Consider the following 24,654-nt stretch of genomic DNA (forward strand, 5'->3'; position numbering starts at 1 on the left):
TCCTTTGTCTCTGCCTCCTGGATTCCTTCAAGACTCGGTTCTAATTCCACCTTCTGCAAGAGACCTTTCCTGGGTCCTTTCCCAAGCCCGTTGTGTCCCCAGAGCATCGTACAGTGTCTGGTACATAGTAGGCACTTAATAAATGCTTATTGAGTGATTGACCGAATATAGGATAGAATGTTAAATGTGAGAGCTGTAAGGGGCTTTAGAACACAGAATGCTAGAACGTAGACTCTTGGAATATAAAATGTGAAATCTAGAAGGAATCTTGGGAATTCTCTAGTTCATTTCCCTCATTTGAGAGATGAGAAAACTGTGGCCATACAGTGATTTGTCACAGGCTAAGAAATGCTAAGATGTGACCCTTATTCTCAACTATCCCTGGCCCATTGGGCTATCCTTCCCCTGGTCCCTGGTCCTTCCCCAAGCTCAGGGCAAAGGGGGAAACTCACGAGGTGATGAGACGGCTCTCAAGGGGTCCGGCAACATCGTACATGGCTAGCCTGTCCCGACACTCAGCCAGGGTCCATTCCAGTCGAAGCTTGATCATGTGGTCCTCAGGACCCTGAAGGTGCCACAGGCAGCTAGAAGCAAGATGATCAGGGCCCTTGAGCCGCACTACCTGGCCTTCACTGATGTAGCTGTATCGGTAGCACCCTGGAGAGGGGAGATAGAGCCCCTGGCCCCTGTTAGCCCTGAGGAAGGAACCTCAGGGAGCCGGGGCCTGCAGGGTCCTTGCCCAGGGAAATGGGGAGGGTGTTGTGGAGAGCAGGGATTAGTTGCAGGTGTGATTAGTTTCTAGGTCAAGCAGGTGCTGGGTTAGTCCTCCCAATTCCTCAACTGCCTTCCAGTTTCTACCTGTGTCTCACCTACCTGCTCAGCTCCTTCTCCATTTAACCTGGCTTATCCTTCCCACTGCCTCCTTTCACTTCTTGCCTGGCTTCTGGTCAATTTGATTCCCTTCTTTTGGTGAATGAAAAGCACTCAATGCGCTCTGATCACCACACGCACATGCACACCACCGTGACTAGGCCACTAGACCACCTGGAGGCCTGACTGTCCCGCCTAGGTCTTCATTTTCCCTTCCTACATTCTCCTCAATGGATGGCTATCTGTCCTCAGGGAGGTTAGCGAACACACATGGAGTGAAGGCAAGGCTTCATGAATTGCCTGTGACTCTTCAGCTAGAAGGTCCTGGATCGTACCTAAGTGTTTATATTTTTAAAACCTTGCTCTAAATTGTACATTAAACAGTTATACCCAGCATAGCAAGGTAGAAAGCATGCTGGGAGGAGATCTGGTTTCAGATCCTGCCTCTGACATTTACTAGCTGAGTAATCATGAGCAAACACTCAACCTCCCAGAATCTCAGTTTCCTTTTCTGTAAAATAGGCATAATAATATTTATACTACCTTCTTCACAGGGTTGTTGTGTATAGCTCTTTGCAAGCCTTAAAGTATCGCAGGAATCATTTCTAACTATCATACTTTGCAGGACAGTAATACATTTTTTGTTTTATTACTCTGTGGTATAGAAATATCTTAGTCTTTGCTCTCTGAAAAATATATATTTTTTAAAAAAATTTAAAAAGGACAGATTTTAACCTACGTCCTCAGTTGCTTGGATCACAGGATTGTAAGGCAGAAACTACCTAACCCACCTTGCAATTATTAGCCCTAGCAAGAATCAACACTAAACTTGCAACCTCCCCATGCAGCCCCCTCCCTGCAATGCTGCACCCCCGTACACACACAAGCGCGCGCACACACACACACACACACACACACACACACTCAGAAAGTAGCAGTAAGATGTCGCAGTCTCACAGAAGCAATGTAGGTCCACACCTCTTCACGTGCACACATTTCTGGAGGAAGGGAGTGGATGTTTACAGTGTTCAAAGAACACACCCATACTCTACCCTGTGTGGAGTCCTTAGTATGAGCTACGCACACATTATTGTGGGTTGAATTGTTTATACAAATGTTGTGTGTGCATGCACATATGTCCCACCCCTACCCCCATACTACCCCCCACCCCCCCCCCCCGGCTCACACCACATACCACAAAGATTGGTTCCTTGCAAACATCAACAATCTGGCTCTCCTCCCAGCCACCAGCTTACAGAGGAACTTTTGGCAATAAAAGTGAGAGGAGGTAAGGGTGGGAAGGAGAAGAAATCAAGGGAAAAAGAAGGAGAAGGAGAAGGACAAAGAGGAGAAGAAGAAGAAAAGAAGGAGGAGGAGGAGGGGGAGAAGAGGAGGAAGAAGAGGAGGAGGAGAACACACTTGGAAATCTAGACACCCAAGGGGCACAGATACACATGTATACACACACCTATATTTCATACAACTCATAAATACATGACCATGCACACATGTGAGCTGTATCTCAAGGTTCATTAGGTTTCTTACACTGGCACTACCCCCAGGCATGTCTCTGCTACACACCCATTGAGTCCTGTGCCCTCCTCTACCTCTTCTTGCTCCTCAGAAACCCATCCAAGCAAAATAAGGAAACTCAAAAAGAAAGGGAAACAAACGAAAAAGCCTACCCAGTGTAGAATTCAGCAAAATTATGTCTTTCACACTGGTCTCTGTTAAAAAGGAACAAATGAAGAAATGAATGGAAGCAAAACTCAAAGAAGATGAAATCAGATGAAACTCCCAGAGCAGCTATACCTGGAGCCCAGTGCGTGCATGCGGGGGCAGGGATCCTATTCCTCCTTCCTCCTTGTGCCTTGCCCTCTGTTCACCCTTCCTCTCTTACCAAATTGCTTCCCTGTTCTAGACTCATAAAGCCACTTTCCTTCAAAAGAATCAGGCTGGCTTGTGATTCAAGCCAAACTTGGCTCTAGAAGGCAAGGACTAGGGGTTAGGTGAAGGACAGGAGAGTTTTCTGCAGCATTGGCAGAACTGAGCTTGGAGTTAGGAAGATTTGGGTTCAAGCTTTGCTTCTGTTACTTAGAGGCTGCTTTGCCCTGGGCAAGTCACTTCACTTCTCAGGACCCTGAGGAACTTCCAAGGCTGTAAGGTAGAGAATAGGTGATGATTACATCAGTGGAGGGATTTTCCTCAGTGGGAATTCCCAACACTGGGGAGAGAGAGGGAGAGAGAGAGAGAGAGAGAGAGAGAGAGAGAGAGAGAGAGAGAGAGAGAGAGAGAGAGAGAGAGAGAGAGATTTGGAGTTGAAAAACTGAGGTTTAAATCTGCTATTTGCTACCCATATGACCTTGAGCAAATCATTCTTCACCTCTCTGTGACTCAGTTTCCTCATTTATAAAAGGAAGAGGTTGGTCTAAACTATAGTATTTACAGTTTGGAGCTCATCATACCTATCTAGACCCACCCAATAGAGACACTCTCTAAGGGTCCCTTGAAACTCAAAGATCTTAAAAGGAAAAAAACTTTCTTAGCAATTAGAGCTGTTAAAAACAACACAAAACGAAACACAGTGAAGTGTGCTCCTTCAGCAAAGAGTTATAAATAGTAGGGAGCTTTAACCAGAGGCTGAATGGTCTCTTCCCAGAGATGGGCAGAAGAGATTCCTGTTCCTATGGGGCTTGGGTGGATGACTTCTGAAGTTCCATCCTGCTCTTGGATTCTATGACTCATTGACCCAATAGTTAGAGGCTCCCAGGAGGCATTTGTGGGATGGGCTGGGCTAACCTATTTTCACTCCCCTCATTTAGTCAATGAGAGCTTAATGCTTTGCTCAAGGATTAACTAGAGTCTTCATGAGGGGAAATGCTGAATTCTACCTAAACTGCATTGTACCCTCCTTGGTGTCTAGTCTGATCCCCTGAAATAGTAGGAGTTTAATAAAATATTTGTTGAATGAATGAATGAACCCATGTCACCTTTCAGTCCAATCCAATACTTACGTGTCTACAGTGTGCAGAGCACTGTGCTAGATGCCTAAAGAGGTACAAGGTAAAGGGAAGACTGGGGAAGTTGCCCTGGCTCCTGTTCCATAAATGTAGCTCCTCCCTCATGCCAATCATCCCAGATATTCTCTTTTCTACCCCATTATTCTTTCATTACCTTTTCTTAGTCAACTTTATTCTGTTACATGGGTGAGAGAAAGACTGCCCCATTCCTTCCCAGGTCCCTCCAGTCTTTGAGCCCATCCTGACCATACTGACCCAGAAGAACAAGGCCCCCAGGGTCCACCTCATACTCTTCCTGGTCAGGGGTGCCTCTTGTCTCGTTGGCATTGGACAACAGCTGCTCCACCAGCACCTCCTTCACAATATCTGGGGTCAGCATCTGATGGCGATTCTCAGGGATTTGGAGAATGAACCAGAAGAAGCAGGTCAGAGGCCCTTCCCTAAGGAAGAGGAAGTCAACATTTTCCTGCCCTCTTCCTCATCCTCATCCTTGAAATTGTCTAGGATGCGAGGAGAAGGACAGTGAGACAATCCCTGGAAAAGGGTATGGAATATAAAAATATTCATAGAATGACAGATCCAGAGCTGGAAGGGACCTCAGAAAAGTGAATATTGACATCACTTTCAAATTCAATACCTCTACAACTTCTTCACTCTATCTCTTTTTTTGTGTCTCAGTTTCTACATCTGTAAAATGGGGGTAGGACTGGATGTTACCTAAGATCCTTTCTAGTCCTAACATCTCATGTTCTAAGGTCCCTTCTGGATTTTACATTCTGTGTTCTAAATTTCCTCCCTGTCATTCTATGTTCTAAAGTCCTTCCAAGCTTTGATATTGTATGTTCTAAGGCTCCTTCTAGCTCTAACATTCCCTGTTCTAAGGGCCCTCCCACCTCTGACATTCCAAAGTTCTTCTAATATATTACATTCTATGTTCTGAGGGCCCTTCCAGCTTTAAAAGTTCTTTGATTTTTGGACTTAAGTTGTACAGAACTATGAAAGCTCCAGGTGCTTAATACACATTTGTTAAATTAACTTGAATTAAATTGAAAAGAATTTTAGAAGTCACCTCCTGCAAACCTAAAATAAAAAAAAAAAGACTGTCCATCATGTGTTTCAGGAATGGTCATTCAGCCTGTGCACACCCAGAGTGAGAAGCTCACTACTGGATGGTCCTGAACAAGGTAGCCTATTCAACCTTGGGACATCTCTAATTGTGGGGAAATTTTCTTTTATGTTGAGACAAAAATCTGCCCCTGGTAATTCCCACCTCTCAGTTTTAGTTCTACTCTCTGGGGCCAAGCAGAACACAGTGGCCCTTCAGATAATTGGAGATCGAAGTTACATAATTCCCCAGGATAAACAGCCTTCCTTCCTTCCATCAATCCTTCCATGCCATGGTTCCCAGTTCCCGAATCATCCTGCTCACTCTTCACGGGACACTATCTAACTTGTCAATTTCTGTCCTAAAATGCGTCATCCACAAATGACCCTGGTCCTCCAGATGTGGTCTGAGCAGGGCAGAGGGCAGTGGGAATATTGCCTCCCTCTCTCCGCACATTTTGCTTCTCTTGAAGCATCATGAGATCACCTTCATTGGGAATTTTGTGATCTAGTCCTAGCTCAGATACTTACTAGCCACTGGACAGTCATTTAAATTTAATTTGATTCAATAAACATTTTTAGGTGGCTATTATATACCAAGCAAATGTGGTACAGTGGAAAGAGGGCTGAATTCAGAGCTAGGAGAGATGGGTTCAAATCTAGGCTCTGCTAGTTAATACCTCTATGACCTTGGGTGAATCAATTAAACTCAGTGGGAGGCTCCATTTTCCTCCTTTGTAAAGTAAGGGAGGCTGGATGCTTTACAGCTATAAACTTGTAGTCCTATGAGAGGTTGACTTAGATGTCCTCCAAGCGCCCTTCTAGCTCTTAATATATGATCCCACAAACTGTGTTGGACACTGGAGTCAAAAGACACAATACCTGTCCTCAAAAACTTTATGTCCTGCTGGGGGAAACATATCCTCAAGTAAGTAAATGGAAAATACATGCAAAGTAAATGCGGAGTAATTTTGGGGGGACTTTAAGTAAGTCACTTAACCCTTCCCATCCTTTTCTTCCTCTGTCCATTAAGGAGTTTGGTTTGGTCAGGAGCTCTTTACTTTTTGTGGGTGATGGATTCCTCTGGCTGTCATTCTGATGAAGTCTATGGAGCCTCCTCAGAATTATGTTTGTAAATGCATGCAAAGGATTTGAAAGGAACCAATTATAGTAAAGTATAGTTATTGAATTCTTATATAAGTTCATGGACCTCAGGTTAAGAAACTCTGGATTCTAGAGGGCATCTGAAACATCAAAAACTGGTTTATTTTTAGAGTCCAATCACTCATTGAGAAGCAGTGTGGAATAATGGAAAAACACTGGATTTAGAGTCAGGGAATTGTGGTTCAAATCCCAGTTCAGCCACTTGCTGCCTCGGTGATCTTGGATTGATCAGTTAATTTCTCTGGGTCCTAGTCTCCTCATTTGTAAAATTAGGACATTGGATTGAATGCCCTCTGAGGGCCTTTCCAGAACAGTTATTGATCCTGCCAGCTATAGGTCCTACTATTGCCTTCAAAACCTTGTTAATTCAGTGGGATGTTCCTTTGAACCAAGGAAGGCATTGAGAGACCCAACGTAGGCTAGCTGGGAGCTTTGTACAAGATGATATTTCAGGTCCCTTCCAGCTTTAATGGCTCTAGACTGTATCCACCTAAGAGGGGGCTGGAGAGGAGGGGGTCCACGACTCACCCAAATGCATACACGGTGCTTGAATTGTAGTATGGGGCTAGGCGGGAAGCAAAGATGAGGTCCTTCAGCTGAGAAGAGAAAGATCGTTTGTCGCTCCCTTCACACCCACACACTCCCACCCAGAACTTTCTCCCATCGCCTGACTGCGGTTCCCTGGCCTCTCCCCAGGTGTGTACTAGTAAATATTTAACAACCAGTTTTAGGGTGGGGGTGGGGGATTGTATGCACGAGACACTTCTAAGTTTAATTTACATTATTAACACTTTCTTAAGCCTAGACAACCAATAAAGCAATAAATGAAGACTCGACTAAGGCTGTTTCTGAGGTGCAAATGCTCACACTGAAAATTTAACAATCTTGGCTGTAGCACACCCCTTGCTGTTCCACTTTGTCCATTCCATGAAACCCTTCCTGATTTATCCCGTTCAGCTCTATGTATCCCATGGGTGGCTCTGACTCCTCAGCACTTATGGACATGCCAAACCCTCTTTTAGCTTCCACTCATTCATATGTACCTTTGCAAGCATCTTTAGACCCTTGTGATTCTAATCTTGCTTCTAGATCAAAGATTATATCTCATCCTATCTGTCTCCTCCTCTCTCACCACTGCCTAGCACCCAGTGGGCACTCATATTGAATCTCTGATTGTCATGAAAAGACTTGGTTCCTTGCCATCCTCTTCCAAGATGCCAGCCCATGCCTTCCCAACCCATTTCTCAGACTCATGTTTTTTTACCTCTCTATCCTGGGCAGTTCACATCACAGACATTAGTTTTCATCCCACCTTCCTGTCCAGACTATATGACAGATCCCTTAGCTCCTGTCCAGCCCACCTCATAGAACCATCTGTTCTCACCCATCCTTTCCCCTCTTTCATCCTTTCCCTACCATCTTCTGGGCTTTGGCAGTTTCGCTGCGGAAGGCACTGGATTCCCGGCGGGAAAGGTCCAAGGAAAAGTGGCGATTGAGCACCCTGAGACTGCCTGAGTACAACTGGCTGACAGTCACCTCTCTCTTGTATCCTGCCAAAACAGAGCTGGATGTTAGCCTGACATTTGGGAGGGAGGGATGGGGAACATGTTGAAAGTGGTCATTAAGTCTCAAACACTCCCAGCGACAGGGAAAGTTCTAACTCTCACAGCAGTCTGCTCCATTGTTGGACAGCTCTTACCTTTCTGATGTCTTCCCTTATCTCAAGACAGAATCTACCTCCTTGTAACTGCCACCAATTAGCTCTACCTCTACCTAGCTTAAGCTCCACCAATCAAGTCTGTTTATCCTTGACCTTCAGGGTCAGCTTTCCCAGTTCTTCTCTTTCAGGTTCTGGCCAACAGATGAATAAAAGATCCCTAATTATAATGACCCTTGTGGCCATTAGAGCTGAAACTAGCCATCACTGCCCACGGGAAAAATTCAAGTCGGGAGGTGACCTGGGAGACACAAAGGATAATCCTATGGAGGGGAGGGCTACTTATCCCAGAGAAAATTGGTGGGGCTTAGGGATGGGGGAAGAAGGTGACCTGGGAAGGGGTACCACCATCATAGAAACCTGTAGGTGCTAGCTGCAGACAGGTGTTAGCTTTACACCGTCCATTCTATCAGAGAGGAAACACACCACCCTAGACACCCTGTGACAAACCTCCGTTTGCCATGTGTTGGTTATAGCTCTCATCCCTACCCCCAGTGTCTTAGCCTTTAGTTACCTAGGAAATACCAGAGCAGGACTCCACCTGCTGCTAACATCAGCAGAGCAAGCCACAGAGGGGCCAGGCGCATGTAATCCCGCCTTCTTCTCTTGGGGTCATCAGTGGCTTTCTCCTTCCCAACTGGGTTCTGGCCTCTTTGGTTGTACCCTGGCTCCTCCATGTCCACTCCATATGACTGCCCTTGGACTGCCTGTCCATTGCCCCTCTGTCGTTCATCCTCCATCCTGGACTTCTGGAAAAAAGAGAAGAAGGAGCATTAGGGGGAGACAGACTAACTGGCCCCAATTGGTCACATGTGCCAATGATAGAAAGAAGTCAGAGGACCTGGGTTCAAATCCTGACTTTGACGCTACCTGTGTGTCTGTGGGCAAGTCTTTTCTGCGACTCAGTTTCTTCATCTGTAAGGTGATAACAATATCACAAGTACCTATTTCACAAATTGTGAGGATCCAAGAATTTCTGATTCTTAATCTAACATTGTTTCCATAGTAGGCCATCACCCATGTGTTCCACTTCAGTGCTCAAGAACTCTGAAATTCCTGTATCTGATCACAATCTGTTGTCATTCTGCCCTTTCTTCTGTCTTGCAATCCTGAACCCTGTCCTTCAGTCATACCTTAATCTCCAGGCCTCTCAGCTCTTTCCCAGGCCATCACCTCTGCACTGGCCATACTCGCCTCCTTTCCCCATCTTGACCCCTTAAGTGAATCAGCTGAAGTCTAGGTTGTCCTCATCTTTCTGAGTCTGGGTCCTCTTCCCCTATAACCAGACTTATACTGCCAAGTCTCAGCCTCGGATCATTCCCGCCATCCTGGTCATGCACTGCTGAACGAAACTGGTGAAAATCATGAATTTGTGCTAACTGGGTCCATTGCAAATTTGTGTTACATAACCTCAACTGGGCCCTCACCTTAGCAAAGCAATACTTTCACATCTCCCTAATCAATGCATTCTCCCATTACCATAGAAGCTCTTCCAACATTTTTTGTCCTTCCTCAGTCCCCCAGGCAACTCTGATACTATAAGTGACCTTTGAGCTCTGCCTGATCATAAGAGACATCTTCTCCCTTGGCCCTCAAAAATAGCTATCCTTCAAAGCTTACAAAGCACTAAAATCATCTCCACAGCAGCCCTGTGAGGTAGATGCTATGGGCCTCTTAATCCCACTTTCAAAAATGAGGAAACTGAAACTCTAGTGGGCTGAGGGTCCTATGACTGTCCAGCAGGCCAATGTCAGAGCAGGTGGTGGGATTTGAACTCGGGTCTTACCTGAACCTAGATCTAGAGCTCTGTCCACCACACCATACTGTCTCTTGAGTCTAACCCTCCTTGTCTTTTTCTCTGTTGTTCCCTACCTGTAATTCTTGCCTCCCCACCTAGACTATGAGCTTCTTGAGGACAGGGCACCTGCCTTTTCCTCAGAGTTCCCCATCAATTCAATGAACATTCACTAAGCACCCACTATGTGCTGGGCACTTTGCCAGGTGCTGGAAATACAAGGACAAAACTGAAATCATTGCTGTCCTCAAAGCTTTTACATTCTACTGGGGTGGGAGAAGCGGGAGGACACTGTTATACACAGAAAATTAAAAACAAAATACATATAAAGAAACTTGGGTGGAGAGCTACAGTCTCCTGGATAGCTTGCTAACCTTGAAGATGGGAAGACCTGAGTTCTAGTCTTGTTTCTGACCCATGTATGACTCTTTCTCAGGCCTGGACAACTCTCTGGCTCTAAGTTGCCAAGAAGGCGCCGTCTGCCTCAGGAGAGGGCATTTCCACACCAGGATGAAATCCATGATGATGAAATCCCCAGGGCAGACGATGATTTCTGGAGGAGGGCACTAGAAACTTGGAAGGGGGTGGAATCAGCGAAGTTTTCCCATAGGAGGTTGTGCATGATCTGAGCTCTGAAGGGAAGCAAGAGGTTCTAAAAGGCAGAGGGAGCCCATGGCGTGGAGGTGGGAGATCTCCAGAAAACAGCAAGACAGCTGGTTGAGGGGTGGTGGGAGCCTGGCTGGATCTGCTCCCTGCAGGCCTCAGATCTGGGAAAGGGACTTGGTTTTTGGTCAAGAAATTGATGATTTATGGGGAAAAAAACCCTTGATGTCTGGTGGAAAGGAAAGAGTACTAAGCTAAAAGCCAGGAATGCCAACTCCCTGAAGTTCTGCCTAGGCCCCCAGTGCTGTTTTTCTACTTCTGAGGCTCAGTTTTCTCATCTGCAAGAAGAGGGTTAACTCTGCGTTATCTGTTTATAGAGTGATTGGGGAGGAAACACACACACGCACATACATAATATGCACGTGCATATATATAACATATTCTATATTATGCACGTATATACATATATATATACACACACATATATAAAAACATGTACATACACTTACAGACACACATATTATTTTGTTAGAAAATTCAGGCAAACTGAAAGACAGTGGTCCAGGCATGATTGACTCATTAGTTAAGCTATCATGAATTGGGCCAGTGGTTTCTCTCAACAACCAAAGATCCTGACGTAGGGCTCGCCAGCTCCAATACAGTTTTGGGGAGCACAGAGTTGGGTAAGTGGGGAAGACAGCATATTTGGTTGCGGAGTGGACAGCATCTTGGGGTGGGGTAGGGACAACATGATTGTTTTTTTTAAAGAAAGTGGCTAAAACCTAGGTTGGCCTAGTAACCACCCCTTTCTGACAATTAAGAAGTGTTCATTGTTTTATGGGACCCATCCGCATCTTGCAGACCTTGTTAGAGATATCTGAGTTAGCAGACATCCTGGTGCCTAGAAGGGTTTGTTAGGAAGATAAAACCCTCCTTAATTGTACAAGGACAGGCAAAGATAGACACTATATCTCGTGAAAATATACCAGGTCAACTTGGAGGCCTTCAAAGATAAGGTACGGGAGATAATAGTTTTTGTTTTATCTTTAAACTAATTGCAGAGGGAAAATGGGACAGCAATACAGAATAGGGTCAATTAGAAAATAATACAGAATCCATTTAATTTCTTCAATATGATACATAGGATATTACATATGTATACATACACGTGTGTATGTATACAACACATACAATACACTTATACATGTATAATACACCTATACCTACATACACATTCACAATATACATACACACACTTGTACATAAACAAACACATAAATATATACACATATACAATACATAATACACACAGACACAACACAATGCACATATACATACATGCACACACATGCACACACATGTATACAGCACACACCACACACAATACACAGGCATACACACATATACACACATACAAACTTGCACATAAACACACATAAATATATACACACACATAATTATCATATACACATGGACATATGCATACATGTACACATACATGCATGGCACACACATGCACATAACACACGATACACGTGCACACACTATACATACACACAGGCATACCCACATATATACACAAACTTGTACATAAACACATATAAATATATATACAACATATACACACATACATAACACTCATATACACACATGGGCATATACATACATGTACACATACATGTACATGTATGCACACAAAACACGGTATACACGCACACAATACACACGCACATACACATCCATAGAGACTGGCTTGTGATCTCATTGGCACAGGGAACGTCCAAGTGGGGAAAGTCTCCTCCTGTGGCAGACTGGCACTTTCTTTGCAATTTATGGCCTTAGTTGCCTGGTACATTGAGAGGTTCAGTAAACTGCGCAGGATCACACAGCCCATATACATCAGGGATAGGACTTTCACCCAATTCTTCCTGGCTCCCTATTCAGGTCAGGCACGGAAATGTCATATCTACATACATGCATGTGCACACACGTGTGTCATGTGTGTGCTCTGATGATTGCCTTTTAAAGGCTCTGAACCCCCTCACTGGCAAAGAGTGCAATAGAGTAGAAAAAGGGCTAGATTTGGCATCTGAGGACCTGGGTTTGAATCCTGTCTCTATCACTTACTATCTTCATGGCTCTTAGGTCATTCAACCTCCCCGAGCCTCAGGTTCTTGTCTCTAAAATGAAGGGCTTGGAGGGAGACAGTGCTAGGTCCCGTCCCACCCCCATGGGCACTTGGGTGAGGGCTGCCATGCCCAGGAGATTCAGGCCAGTCAGTGAGACTAGGCCAGTGGGAGTAGTTAAGCCTGGACAGACCACTGCTTCCCCTAGCCGGCGAGGGTGGGAATGGGCAGCAGGATGCAAACAGGCCTCTGATGAAATGAATGAGGGATTGGGGAGCCAATGGTGGGGTGGGCTGTGCCAGCTATGGGAGAGGTGACCTCTGGGGAGCATGTGTCAAATGGTTGTGACACAACTATCCCCCACCCCCTAATCCAGGGCTCACAGGCCTAATGAGCGTGACTGTAAGTTAAGGGGATGGCTGTCTGTCCCTAGCTCGCTTTGTCATCCTGGGAAAGTCATAGCATCCAAGCCCCAGGCATAGAAGCGGCCTCAAGGAACATCTAGTCCAGCCGTTCTCTTACATATGGGGAAACTGAGGCCTGGGAAAGTCCAATGATTTCACCATGGTTGCGCAGGTAGCAAGCAAACCTCTATCTGAAGCCGGAGCCTCTGATGCTGAACTTTGTACCCATTTCTCTCTCTAGGTCTTGCTTTCCTCACCTGACAATTGAGGGGTCTGGGTTAGACCAGGACTTCTTCCTGAGCTATGCGAGTAGACTTCAGGGGGTCTGGGACCTTGGATGGGGAAAACCACCTCGGTCTTTATTTCAATATAACTTGTTTCCTTTGTAAAACTGTGCATTGTATTTTATGCCTTTGTACAGATTGTTCTGAGAAGGGCTTCAGGGGTTTGGCTAAACTGACCGCCCAAGGGGTCACGGACACACCAGCGCAGTTAAGAAGTCCTGGCCCCAGTGCCTCTGCCCTCCTCAGGACCCCTGAGGACACCCATTCACTGAAGTCCCTTCTCTCTTCTCCCTTCCCCAGCGCCCCCCAGCCTCTTCTCAGACTTTTTGCCTCCCTCTTGTCTGTGGTCACTTCCCGAGTAGCAGGCCCCTGGGGGGGCCTCTCCTCCAGGAACAAAGAGGAGGACGCAGATCTGGGTTCCCAGCAGACGCCAGATCATGAAAGGACACTGCCTCCCACCCCCCAGAAGAAGACACTGCAAGGACAGAGCTCCCAGCTTCCCCTCTGCCCCCCACTGACTCTGAGAAGGAAGGGAAAGGTTCCCAGAGAATCTGACTTACCTTTGTAAGCCACAGGTAGGGCAGGGCTGGAATGCAGGCCACAGGAGGCCCTGTTTGTCCAGGCTCAAGGTCTCTCTCCCTGCCACCCCCCTCCTGGGCCCCAGATCAATGACCGGGCACTACGGCCTCTTGCTCCGGCCCTTGTCCCCGCTGGCCCAAGGCCCCTGGCTCCATGACGCCCAGCACCTCCAGCTCTCTTTGCCAGTCTGGGGCACCTGGAGAATATCATGCTTCTCCAAGCGGGGGGGGGGACCCCAGTGGGTTGGGCTCAGCTTACTGATGCTGTAAACAGCCGGGGAAGGAAGCCAGCCCCCGCCCCTGCCCTCCATGGGCACCCCGGGGAAGGCAGGTACGGGAGACCGAAGTTCTCCCCCAGGGAAGCCTCTGTTGCCTGGTAACGTCTTTGAGTTCTTGGTCACATCTGCTGTTCCCTGGTCCCGTTAGGAGTTCGAGGAGGGGCTAAAGGTACAGAGTGTGTGGATGGATGGGCAAAGTGGGTGAGGAGGTGGGGTGTGCCACACACGTGTGTGCGTCCCAGCTGGATCGGCTTAGGAGAATGCTCTCTCCCCTGGCCCCTCCCCCCAGTAGCTGGGGTCTAAGGGACGCAGCCCAAAGGAGAAACGTGAGAAAGTCTGTCCCAAGATACAGAGAAGGCAGCGACAGGAGGGTCAATTCTGGCAACGGCGTTATTCCTCTGGGCACCGTAGCTAGACGTAATTTTCCTAACCCAAGGTCTGTGAATCCAAGCCACAGCTGACAAGTTGGCTTTAGCTGTTGCTCTGTGTGCATGTGTGTGCGCGTGTGTACATGTGTACATGTGTGTGTTTGTATGCTGGGCTATGTGTATCCGTGTGCATGCTGAAATATCCTCAGATCCATGTATGAGGAGGTCTTGTCCGTGGGGGGCTAGGAGAGACAAGGAGGTGCAGTACAAATAACTTTGGGCTTGGAGTTCAGAGGGACCTGAGCGGCACATTTCTGTGTCTGACTGCAGGTACTGCCCCCTCTCTCTGGTCTCAGCTTCCTCATCTGTAAAATGGGTTTACCAGGGCACTCAGAGCTGACTTCACAGTATTATTATAGGAAGAATGCTCAGTAACCCTCACAATTCTACAGAAATGGGAGTTCTTTAGGCAACACATTCAATCTTTGTGATCTCATTTGAGAGGGAGGTACGATGATTATCCCCATTTTACAGCTAAGGAAACTGAGGCTCAGAGAGAAGTGATTTACCCAGGGTGACACACGTACCAAGTGGGACTTGAATCCACGTCTTCTGAGTGTAAGGCAGAAACCTTTCCACTACCCCATGGGGCTCTAAGAGAGGAAGAAGAGAAGGGGGGAGGTGGGGCAGACTAGGTTGAGGAGGAGGAATGGCAGGGACGCTCAGGGTTACCCAGATTTAGGCTCTTCTCTGTCTAATCTCAGCTCCCTGACCCCAAACTGTCTCCAAGTCCCCACTGGTGGCCACACGGGCCTTACTGGTCACAGATTCGAGTCTAAAATCTTTAGCTTTTTCTAAGTCCTGGCTCAGGCAAGTTAGATCCTATCTTAGCATTATTGCCTAAGAGAGAACCTTGGACCCTCCATTTGCCTTAGAGGAGATGTGTAGAAGTCCTGTGCTCCCAGACTCATAGATCCAGAGCTCAGAGGGACCTCAGAGGCCTTGAAGACTTTTATATAAATGAGGAAACTGAGAGACATTAGAGGCCATTAAGTCCAACTGCCCTCCCATTTGACAGATGAAGACATTAAGGCCCGGGGAGATTAGAGGACTTATCTAAGATGACAAAGGTTGTAAGTGTCAGAGACTGGGATCGAACCCAGGTAACTCAACTTCAGGTGCTCTACTCTTTGCATTGTGTCGTGCCTCCCTTCTCACACCTGTAGAGACAACCCTCCCCTCCCCACTCAGGGACGACTGTTAGTCCCTCCCTCCACCTATTCCCAAAGGGACACCCCCTCGCCCTCGGGACAACCCCTACCTGATAGTGGAAAGGAAGTGGGTGGTGGGCGAAGCTAAGAAAAGATGTCTGTGTTTGCCCTGAGAGTGCTCAGCGGAGAGCGGGGGTGGCAAGCAGAACTAGAGAGTCCAGCTGAGGGCTGCGAGCAGAAGCCCCAGGAATGACAGACCCCTCTTCCCTTGCTCTCCCTCAAAGCTCCCCAGACCCATTCTGAGGCTTGTGCCTTTATGGAGATAGTAGAGAGGTCAGGCTGGTGTTTTCACAGAAAGTCACAAAGAGCCAGCCTGGCTTACAAAATCACTCCCCCTCTGCAAACAAGCCAGGGAGCTCTGGGGCTGGGTTCTCAGCCAAGAGCCCAGGTGACCACATAAACCTCAACCTTTTCCTAAGGGTTCCGGGAGAGGCAGTGAGCCATTGACCCTTTCCTTTCCTTATTAAAGGACAGCCAAAGGCCAGGAAGCCAGGGCTTAAAGGAACTGATTTTAATTCCTTGTGTGTCCTGGACCCCTCAGGCAGTCAGTCTGGGAGAGCCTATGGACCCCTTCTTGGAATCATGCTGTTAAATGTATAACATAAAATGCGTAGGATTACAAAGCCAACAAATTTAATTAAATTAGAATTATCAAAATACATTTAAAAAACCAGATTTGTCTACCCCAGGGGAAGGCTCCTTGTTTTTAGGAAACTGAAAATGTTGCCAAATTTGCAATCAAACCAAAATGCCAAGGGATCCTTGGATCCAGAGCTGGTGGGACCTCAGTTTCTCCATCTGCAAAGTAAAGAGGTTGTCCTGGAAGGTACCTAAGGTCCCTCAGATCCCTAAATTGATGACCTTATACAAAAGAGGAAACTGAGGCCTATGAAAGAGAGGAGGCTTGCTCAGATATTGGATGCTCGGGGAGGGGATTTGAGCCCAGACCTCCCACCTTCCAGTATAGCCTCATATTGCCCTGCCTTCTTTCTAAAAGTTCTGCAGAATAAACATAAATGTGCCTGACACATTGATTGTATAAGGTTCCCCCAACATAGGCACGAGGAAGTCTCCCCCCCACCAATTCCAACAAACCTGTTTCTAGCTCCTCGGGTTGAAGACAAAACTCTAGGGATGGACTGAGGAGCGGTGAAAATGTCAGCGGCTCCCAGAGGTGTCCACTGCTCTGTTAGAAGAGGTGTCTGGGAAGGCCAGAGAGAAATCAGCTCTGGCCCAGACCTGGGGGAGATACAAGCATTAGTCCTGGCTCTGACACTGCTGTGCCCTCCGAGCTCAGGAAAACCATCTCCTCATTCTGGTTTCCTTCTTAGTCCAGTGACAGGTTTGGATTACATCATTTCCACTGTCAGTTCAGCTCTAAATCTGAGGATCCCCAGGCCTGACATCCCCTGTTCTCAGGCCCCTCCCAGCTCTGACCTTCCCGATTCTAAGCTCCCTGCCAGCTCTGACCTTCCCTGTTCTAAGCTCCCTTCCAGCTCTGACATTCTACGATCCTAGAATATTATTTGCTAAAGAGAAGAACATAATACAAGGCAGGCTCACCTTTTACCCCAATCAAGGAGAATTCCAATGAAAAGCCCTAAAAATGGTTTGTTTTGTTTTCTTCAACAAACACTTTAAGAGTGTCTGCTTTATACAGCCCCCACCCCATTTGAGATACTGAGGAAAGGAATGGAAATATCAGTCAAAGTTCTTACTCTTAGGAGTTAATATTTAAAGCACTGAATAAATGGTTCTTTCTCCCTCCCCTCCCTCTCCTCTTCTTTCCCTCTCTCCTTCCTTTCCTTCTTCCCTCCCTTCCTTCCTTCCTTCCTTCCTTCCTTCCTTCCTTCCTTCCTCCCTCCCTCCCTCCCTCCCTTCCTCCCTCCCTCCTTTCCTTCCTTCCTTCCCTCCCTTCCTTCCTCCCTTCCTTCCTTCCTTCCTTCCTTCCTTCCTTCCTTCCTTCCTTCCTTCCTTCCTTCCTTCCCCTTTCTTCCTCCCTCCCTTCCTTCCTCCCTTTCTTCCTCCCTCCCTCCCTTCCTCCCTCCCTCCTTTCCTTCCTTCCTTCCCTCCTTCCCTCCCTCCCTCCTTCCTTCCTTCCTTGCTTCCTTCCTTCCTTCCTTCCTTCCTTCCTTCCTTCCTTCCTTCCTCCCTCCCTCCCTTCCTTCCTTCCTCCCTTCCTCCCTCCCTTCCTCCCTCCCTTCCTTCCTTCCTCCTTCCTTCCTTCCTCCCTTCCTTCCTCCCTTCCTTCCTTCCTTCCTTCCTTCCTTCCTTCCTTCCTTCCTCCCTTCCTCCCTCCCTCCCTCCTCTCTCCCTTCCTTCCTTCCCTCCCTTCCTCCCTCCCTCTCTCCTTCCTTCCTTCCTTCCTCCCTTCCTCCCTCCTCCTTCCCTCCCTTCCTTCCTTCCTTCCTTCCTCCCCCCTCCTCCCTCCCTTCCTTCCTTCCTTCCTTCCTTCCTTCCTTCCTTCCTTCCTCCCTTCCTTCCTCCCTCCTCCTTCCTCCCTCCCTCCCTCCCTTCCTTCCTTTTCCTTCCTTCCTTCCTTCCTTCCTTCCTTCCTTCCTTCCTTCCTTCCTCCTCCTTCCTTCCTTCCTTCCTTCCTTCCTTCCTTCCTTCCTTCCTTCCTTCCTTCCTTCCTTCCTTCCTTCCATGATCAGAACCCCTACTACCAAGGAAGTATCTCAGAGGCAGCAGGGTATGGAGAACATGGCATTGGACAAGAAATCAGGTGCCCGGGATTGGAGTCCCAATATTATCTCCAGCCTTGAAGCCTGGGTGAGGATTGCCCCTCTCAGAGTAAAGAGTGTTCTCACATTTAAAGTGGACATGATGACTCTTTCGTGGGACCTTTCCGAGGCTCAGATAAGATAATTTGTATAGTTTACTTTATATCCATCAAGTCCAATGTGCTATTTTTACAGGTGAAAATACTGGGGCCTGTGGTCACATGGACTTTGAGGGGCGAGTCTCAAGTAAAGCAGGAGACCCCATGGGCCCGTTCCTAGACTGGCAACAGTAAGTCATCATCATCATTGTCATCATTGTTCCTTCTCTTCTTCCTCTTCTTCCTCCTCCTCCTCCTCCTCCTTCTCTTCTTCCTCCTCCTTCTTCTTCTATTTTATTTTCATTTTTTTTAATGGTTTCAGATAGAAATGGTCCAAGGACACCATCCTACCATTATCTTTACATAGCCAATGTTCTCGGTACTGTTTTGTCTTTACAGCATGGTTTTGCATGATTGCTGTTATGACTATACTTATTACGAATTTCATAGGCTCAAGACCTGAGGCACCATCTAGTTTGATAACTTCTTCTGAAGATGAAGAAACTAAGGCCTGGAGAGGTCAGCTTCACACACCCAGCAAGAAAAGAGGCAGAGCTCAAACTGAGGTTTAGTCCTTTCCAATACTATCCTCGTCCCAAGGGATCAAGGAGGTGACAGGAACCATGTATCCAAATAATCATAATGCAAAAGAGTTATGTGATAAAGAAGTTATAACCTCAACAAAATAAATGGGCTGGACTAGATGACTTCTGAGGATCCTTCCAGCTCTAAATATTAGGATGCTGTGAATGTGCATGAGACAGGTCCCTCATGCTGTGGGAGTGCCCAGGAAGGAGAAGTCATGTCTAGGTGAAAGGAGGAGTAGACCCTGGAAAGCTTCAAGGAGGAGGTGACTTGTGCTTTGGGCTTTGAAGGATAGAGAGGAGGATCATGGACTGACATGGGAAGGAGGGCATTCTGGGTGGAGAAGAAGGAAGAGCCACACACCGTGTTAAGAACATACACATGTATGTATCAGAGGGTAGCGAGTGGTTAGGTGTGTATGGAGTATTGGGTGGTTAATGAAAATAAAAGGGAGATGAGAGAAGAAAGGTCTGAGAGGTCTGACAGAGCAGACATGTCTGAGTAGTGCAATCAGAGGGGCAATTGAGTTTAGGACTGGGAAGTCAAATATGGATGCTAGAAACCCAAGAAAGGCATCACCCTCTCTCCCACACTGTGGCAGCTGGTAAAAAGAGGAAGAATTCCAACTTGTTGGTTGGTGGCTAGGCTGAAGTGGCTGAAAGTCTTACAAGGAAGGAAGGGTCACTACATGGCTCTGGGGGAGGGGGCTGGTCTTCTCTCGCTAGGCAGCTTTCCCTGTGTTGGGTGTGTACTCTCGCAAACGTCTTCTGGGCCATCCATGTTTGAAGTTGTCTGAGGTCATGAGCACAGAGAACACAGAAATGTCCTTTAAGTGATGTTGACTCTGCAATGGTAACATCACCCGTAACAAACCTTCTGATGCCTACTCTGTTCTCTGAACTATACATAGGTTAGATATCCTGCAATGCTGGCAGCACGAGTTTTGTGGGACCCTAAAGTAGGGCCCTTTGAATACCAGGCTAAGCAAACAATGGAGAGCTAAATAAAGACTCTGTTATCAGTGGGGCAGACCTATGTTTACTCGTGGGATCATAGGGCATTTAAGATTGGAAGGGGCCTTGGGACTGGTTGCTAAGTATTTATTAAGCACTTATCGTATACAGAGCACTGAGTAAGATGAGCAGTTTAGATAAGCTGATGTTCTTGTCTTCATGAAGTATCTTAGGAGGGTGACCCCTTTGCCTATTACTAGAATGCTTAATATTTACCTGTTAAGGACACCAGAGAGGGACCAATGAAAGTACTCCAGGAAGATAGGGAGGGAAGAAATAAACATTTATTTAGCACCTACTATGTGCCAGGCACTGTGCTAAATAAGCATTTTACAGATATTATCTCATTTAATCCAGGAGGTCTACAGAGGAAGATGTAAAGGCAAAGAAGGCAAATGAAGACGCTGAGGCCCAAAGGGGTTGTTTCTCGACCAAAGTCATGCAGATGGTAAATAGTAGTACCCAGAATCTGAACTCAGGTCTTCTGACTTCAAATCTAGTGCTTTAACCAATGTAAACACTGCCTCAAGTAATGAGATCTTTCATCATCAACATCATCATCTTCCATCTCTCTCTAACCTTTGCTTTTTCAACAATATAATATAGGATTATAAGACTTAGCAGTGGCAGGCACCCCCAAGAACATCTGCTCAAACCCCTCACATTGTAGATGAGGAAACTGAGGCCCATGGATGTTAAGTGACTTGCCCAAAGTCTCATAAGTAATGTGATGGGTAGGTCAATCCCATTGATAGCAACAGAGCCCCTGGGCCCATTCTCAAACTGGCAGCAGACAGTACAAGTGATGTTATTAGTAGAGGAAGTATGAAGGTCATGGGGATGAGGTAGACAAGTTGCCCCATCTCTACGGTAAGCAGATTAGCTGACATGTTTTAGACTCAGGGGACCTCTTAGAGCCCTTTCAAAGATATGTCACAGACTCTCAGTGGGAGACAGCTCATCCCTTGTCTAAAAGTCAGTTATGGTACCTGGAAAATGAGATATGTGCTCAGCAATCGCTGACAAACTACCACTAGATATTTCTCTGAAAATATGTGTGGGATGTTTGACATCACCTCTGTGGTAAAGGACTGTCTCAGTGAAACTATCAGAGAAACAACCAGCCAGGCAAATTAGAAAGACAGAACATCAGAGCTGAGAGGAGCAGAGATCTACAGCTGGAAGGGACTTCAGGAGACACTAGTTAGTTAACTCCATCATTTTACAGAAAAGAAACAGGCGCCCAGAGGGAGGGACAGATTTGCCTAGTATCACACAGCTAGGGTTAGGGGCAGGATTTGAACCCAGGGCTTCTTGGCACCATGACCAGCAATCTATTGACTATGGCTATCTGGTCTTACCATTCTCATTATCCAGCAAAAGAAATGAAGGCTCAGAAAATTAGAGCGATTTGCCTAAGATGACACAGAAATTAAGCAGCAGAGCCAGGTCTCCAGCCTCTGGTACCATGTTACCTTTCATTTGTGGCTTGCACTGGGGAAAACACTTATGATGGCAGATTCAGGAGACAACTTGGGATTCTGGAATGCCTGAGTTGCCTTAAAGGGAGTCATGAATGTGTTGGCCTTTATGTACACCTTCTTTCTCTATCTCAAACTAAGTCCCATCCCAATTTTCAGATGATTAAAAATTGTTTTTGTTTAACTTGTAATTTCTTCTGAAGTTTTGGTAAGAGTAGTCTAAGAGATGTGAACAATGATCAGAGGAACAATTCTTAATTACTAGTCATAGCTTTTTCTCTAAGCTTTCAGAGAATGACCCTGACTGTATTACCTGGAGAAAAATTTATATATAAATATTATATATTTATTATATTGTTACAATATATTATATATATACATATATATGTGTGTATATATATATATATATATATATATATATATATATATATATATATATATATATATATACACACACACACACACACACACATACACATTTATACATGTCTCCTGTGACACTCTAGAATGGAAGTTATGTTATTATTTTTCTGACTCTATTGCTCACTTGCCCCTCCTTCCTTAGAGGGTGACCTCCCTCCAGCCAGACATCACCTCGATGCCCTTCTTAGTCATTTTGGGCCTTCTTTTTTTTTTTTTAGTTGGGTTAAGCTTTCTATTTAATGTTACAAAAATATTGAGTCAAAGAGACCAAAGCCCATGTCATCATCGGACTCCTCGAATTCTTCTTCTTTTGCTTCCTCTTTCTTCTTCTCTTCAGCTGGGGCAGCACCACCAGCTGCTGGGGCAGGTCCACCAGCCCCTATATTGCAGATGAGACTTGCAATGTTGACATTGGACAGGGCCTTTGCAAATAATCCAGGCCAGAATGGTTCAACATTTACACCTGCTGCTTTAATGAGGGCATTGATTTTATCCTCTGTGACTGTAACCTCATCATTGTGAAGGATGCGGGCAGAGTAGATGCAAGCGAGTTTGAAGATGGTTATTTCAGCAGAAGGATGAGGAGAGACTTCTTTGTAGTGGTGCTAGTCCCCAACGAAGTGAGGGTTCACCTCAACATGGCCTTAGCTTCCGAAGAAGAACCAAGCACTTCACAGACAACTGAAGGGCCCTTTTGGACCTTCTTGTGGTCTTCCTCTTGCTTTCTACCCTTACCTCTCCCTAACTATTCCAGCCCATCCCTTCCTACCTACTCCTCAAATGAACATAGAGTTCCGTATTTTGAGCTGGAAGGGACTTGAGAAGTCATTTTGCCCAATACCCCCATTTTCCAGAAGATGAAAAAAAAGCTCATGGTGGGGAAAGAACCTGCTTGCAAATATTAGAGTAAGGATTTCAATGTAGATCTTTTGACTCCAATTTCAGTATTCATTCATTCACCAAACATTTATTGAACAACTAATGTATCATGATTCCTACATAAAGGAGTTTAACAAGATTACTTCTAAGATTAAAATTCATATCAAAGGACTTGAGTTCAAATTCTGGCTTTACCACTTATTAGCTGGGAGAATTTGAGCTGATCCCTTTCCCTGTCTGGATCTGAGTCTCCTCTTCTTTAAGATGAGTGGGTCAGACTCAATGACCTCTAAGGTACATTCCAGCTGTAAATCCATTTTTTCAACCACCAAGTGTTTTCTTAAGTGCCTACTATGTGTCAGGTACTGTGCCAAGCAACATGGGCACATATACTATTAGTGAAATGCTTATTAAAGTTTCATTTATTCAACTGCATAGCCAGCTATGTTTTAGTATTTTAGAATCACTGGTCTGGACCACCCCCCACCTCCCCAAAATGTTGACATCCATCTGCTTGAAGGAGGAGCCCTGCTGTGGTCATTACCACCCACTCTGGCATGAACCTTTTTGCCGCTTTCTCCAGCAGTGGTCTGGGGCTGAAGGGCTGAGAAAGATGTTTGGGGGTTTTTGAAAAGCACTTTCTCACTTTGTTTGTGACAATGGAAACTTTGAGTCAGGTGTAATCATGGACAGAAGGCCTGGCTTTAACCACACAAAGAAACAGACACAAACTGACATGCCACAGGTTTCCATCCAGACAGCCTCTTGCTCATAGAACATAAAGGACCTCAGACACCATCAATTACACTCCTTCAGATGAGGGAGATGGAGCCAGAGAAGAGAAGGGATCTATGACCATAACCAAGGTCACCTGGATCCTTAGCTACAAAGTCAAAGCTAGACTTTATGTCACATGGCTCCTCACCCAGTGCTCTTTAAAATGAGACAATCCTGGTAAAAACTCCTTTTAAAAAGATTGCCTTGTGAAGTAGTGAGTTCCCGAAACTGAGAGTGTTTGAGCAGGGTTTAGATGACCAACTATCCATGATGCTATGAGGGAGATTCCTTCATTAGGAGAGAGTTTAGCTAGATGTCCCCGTTGGTCCCTTCTCAAAGTGGCTATTTATCAAAAACTTACATCTATGTAGAAATCCACAAATCTGAATTAGGAAACATTTATATTCCATATAATTTAGATAGAATCTTAGAATCATGGAATCATAGAATTATGGAACCTCAGACCTATAGAACTATTAGAATCTCAGACCGTGATTAGTTACTAAGGAAACAACATAGACAGCATTTGGGAGTGGATAAAAGAGGGGAGTGGAGTAGACTGAACACTGTCTAGCCAGAAAGAAGAAACAGGTGGTGAGTTGCTCACACAGGTCATAAAATTGAGATGAAGGCAGTATATAATGCTGATGAGGGACTTCTAGTTTCTAAGCTATTGGCCAGGGATAAAGGGTGTCTATTTCCATTCTCCCCCCTCATAAAAGAACCTAGTGCATGCAGGGTACTCTTCAGGTGTTGGGGGAGGATGATAGATAGTTTAGAGAAGACATAATTCTGCCTTAGTGGAGCTTACAAAATTAGAAGAAAGATAGACATAATAGAAAATGCTATAACAAGCATTTTTGAGAGTTACAAAACAAAATAGAGGAAATGACAAAGAGAACTATAGTTCTGCTGTTGACCATTTATGTACTGGGAAATAGCTCTTATTTTTATATACTTTTATCAATCCTTATTTTTTTCTAGATCACTCCTATTATCAGATAAATTGATTCATGAACAGTAAATTATACGTACGTAAAGGACTATGATGATGACGCCATTGTTTCACAAATGCAGTCATTGGCTCAATCTT

General features: G+C 45.8%; 1 protein-coding gene across 3 annotated transcripts in view; it reads right to left on the minus strand.

Annotated features, from left to right (window-relative positions):
- TMPRSS6 (transmembrane serine protease 6) overlaps positions 1-16,893 on the minus strand; it is a 55,436-nt gene extending 38,543 nt beyond the window's left edge. For 2 of the 3 annotated variants that reach the window (XR_013483260.1, XM_020982516.2), the window contains exons 1-7: positions 13,648-13,829; positions 8,390-8,624; positions 7,575-7,708; positions 6,687-6,754; positions 4,146-4,330; positions 2,556-2,597; positions 453-657 (exon numbers count right to left, since the gene is read on the minus strand). Coding sequence is in view for 2 of the 3 variants with exons in the window: in XM_020982516.2 (XP_020838175.1) it covers positions 453-657; positions 2,556-2,597; positions 4,146-4,330; positions 6,687-6,754; positions 7,575-7,708; positions 8,390-8,615 (860 nt within the window). In the remaining variant the exon portion in view is untranslated. Of the gene's footprint in view, positions 1-452; positions 658-2,555; positions 2,598-4,145; positions 4,331-6,686; positions 6,755-7,574; positions 7,709-8,389; positions 8,625-13,647; positions 13,830-16,677 lie in introns of those variants that run through there. The other variant, XM_020982517.2, reaches the window with a different exon arrangement.
- Between the last annotated feature and the right edge of the window lie 7,761 nt (positions 16,894-24,654).

This window comes from Phascolarctos cinereus, unplaced genomic scaffold (assembly GCF_003287225.1).
Source record: "Phascolarctos cinereus isolate Bilbo 61053 unplaced genomic scaffold, phaCin_HiC Scaffold_1;HRSCAF=81, whole genome shotgun sequence".
Lineage (NCBI taxonomy): Eukaryota > Metazoa > Chordata > Mammalia > Diprotodontia > Phascolarctidae > Phascolarctos > Phascolarctos cinereus.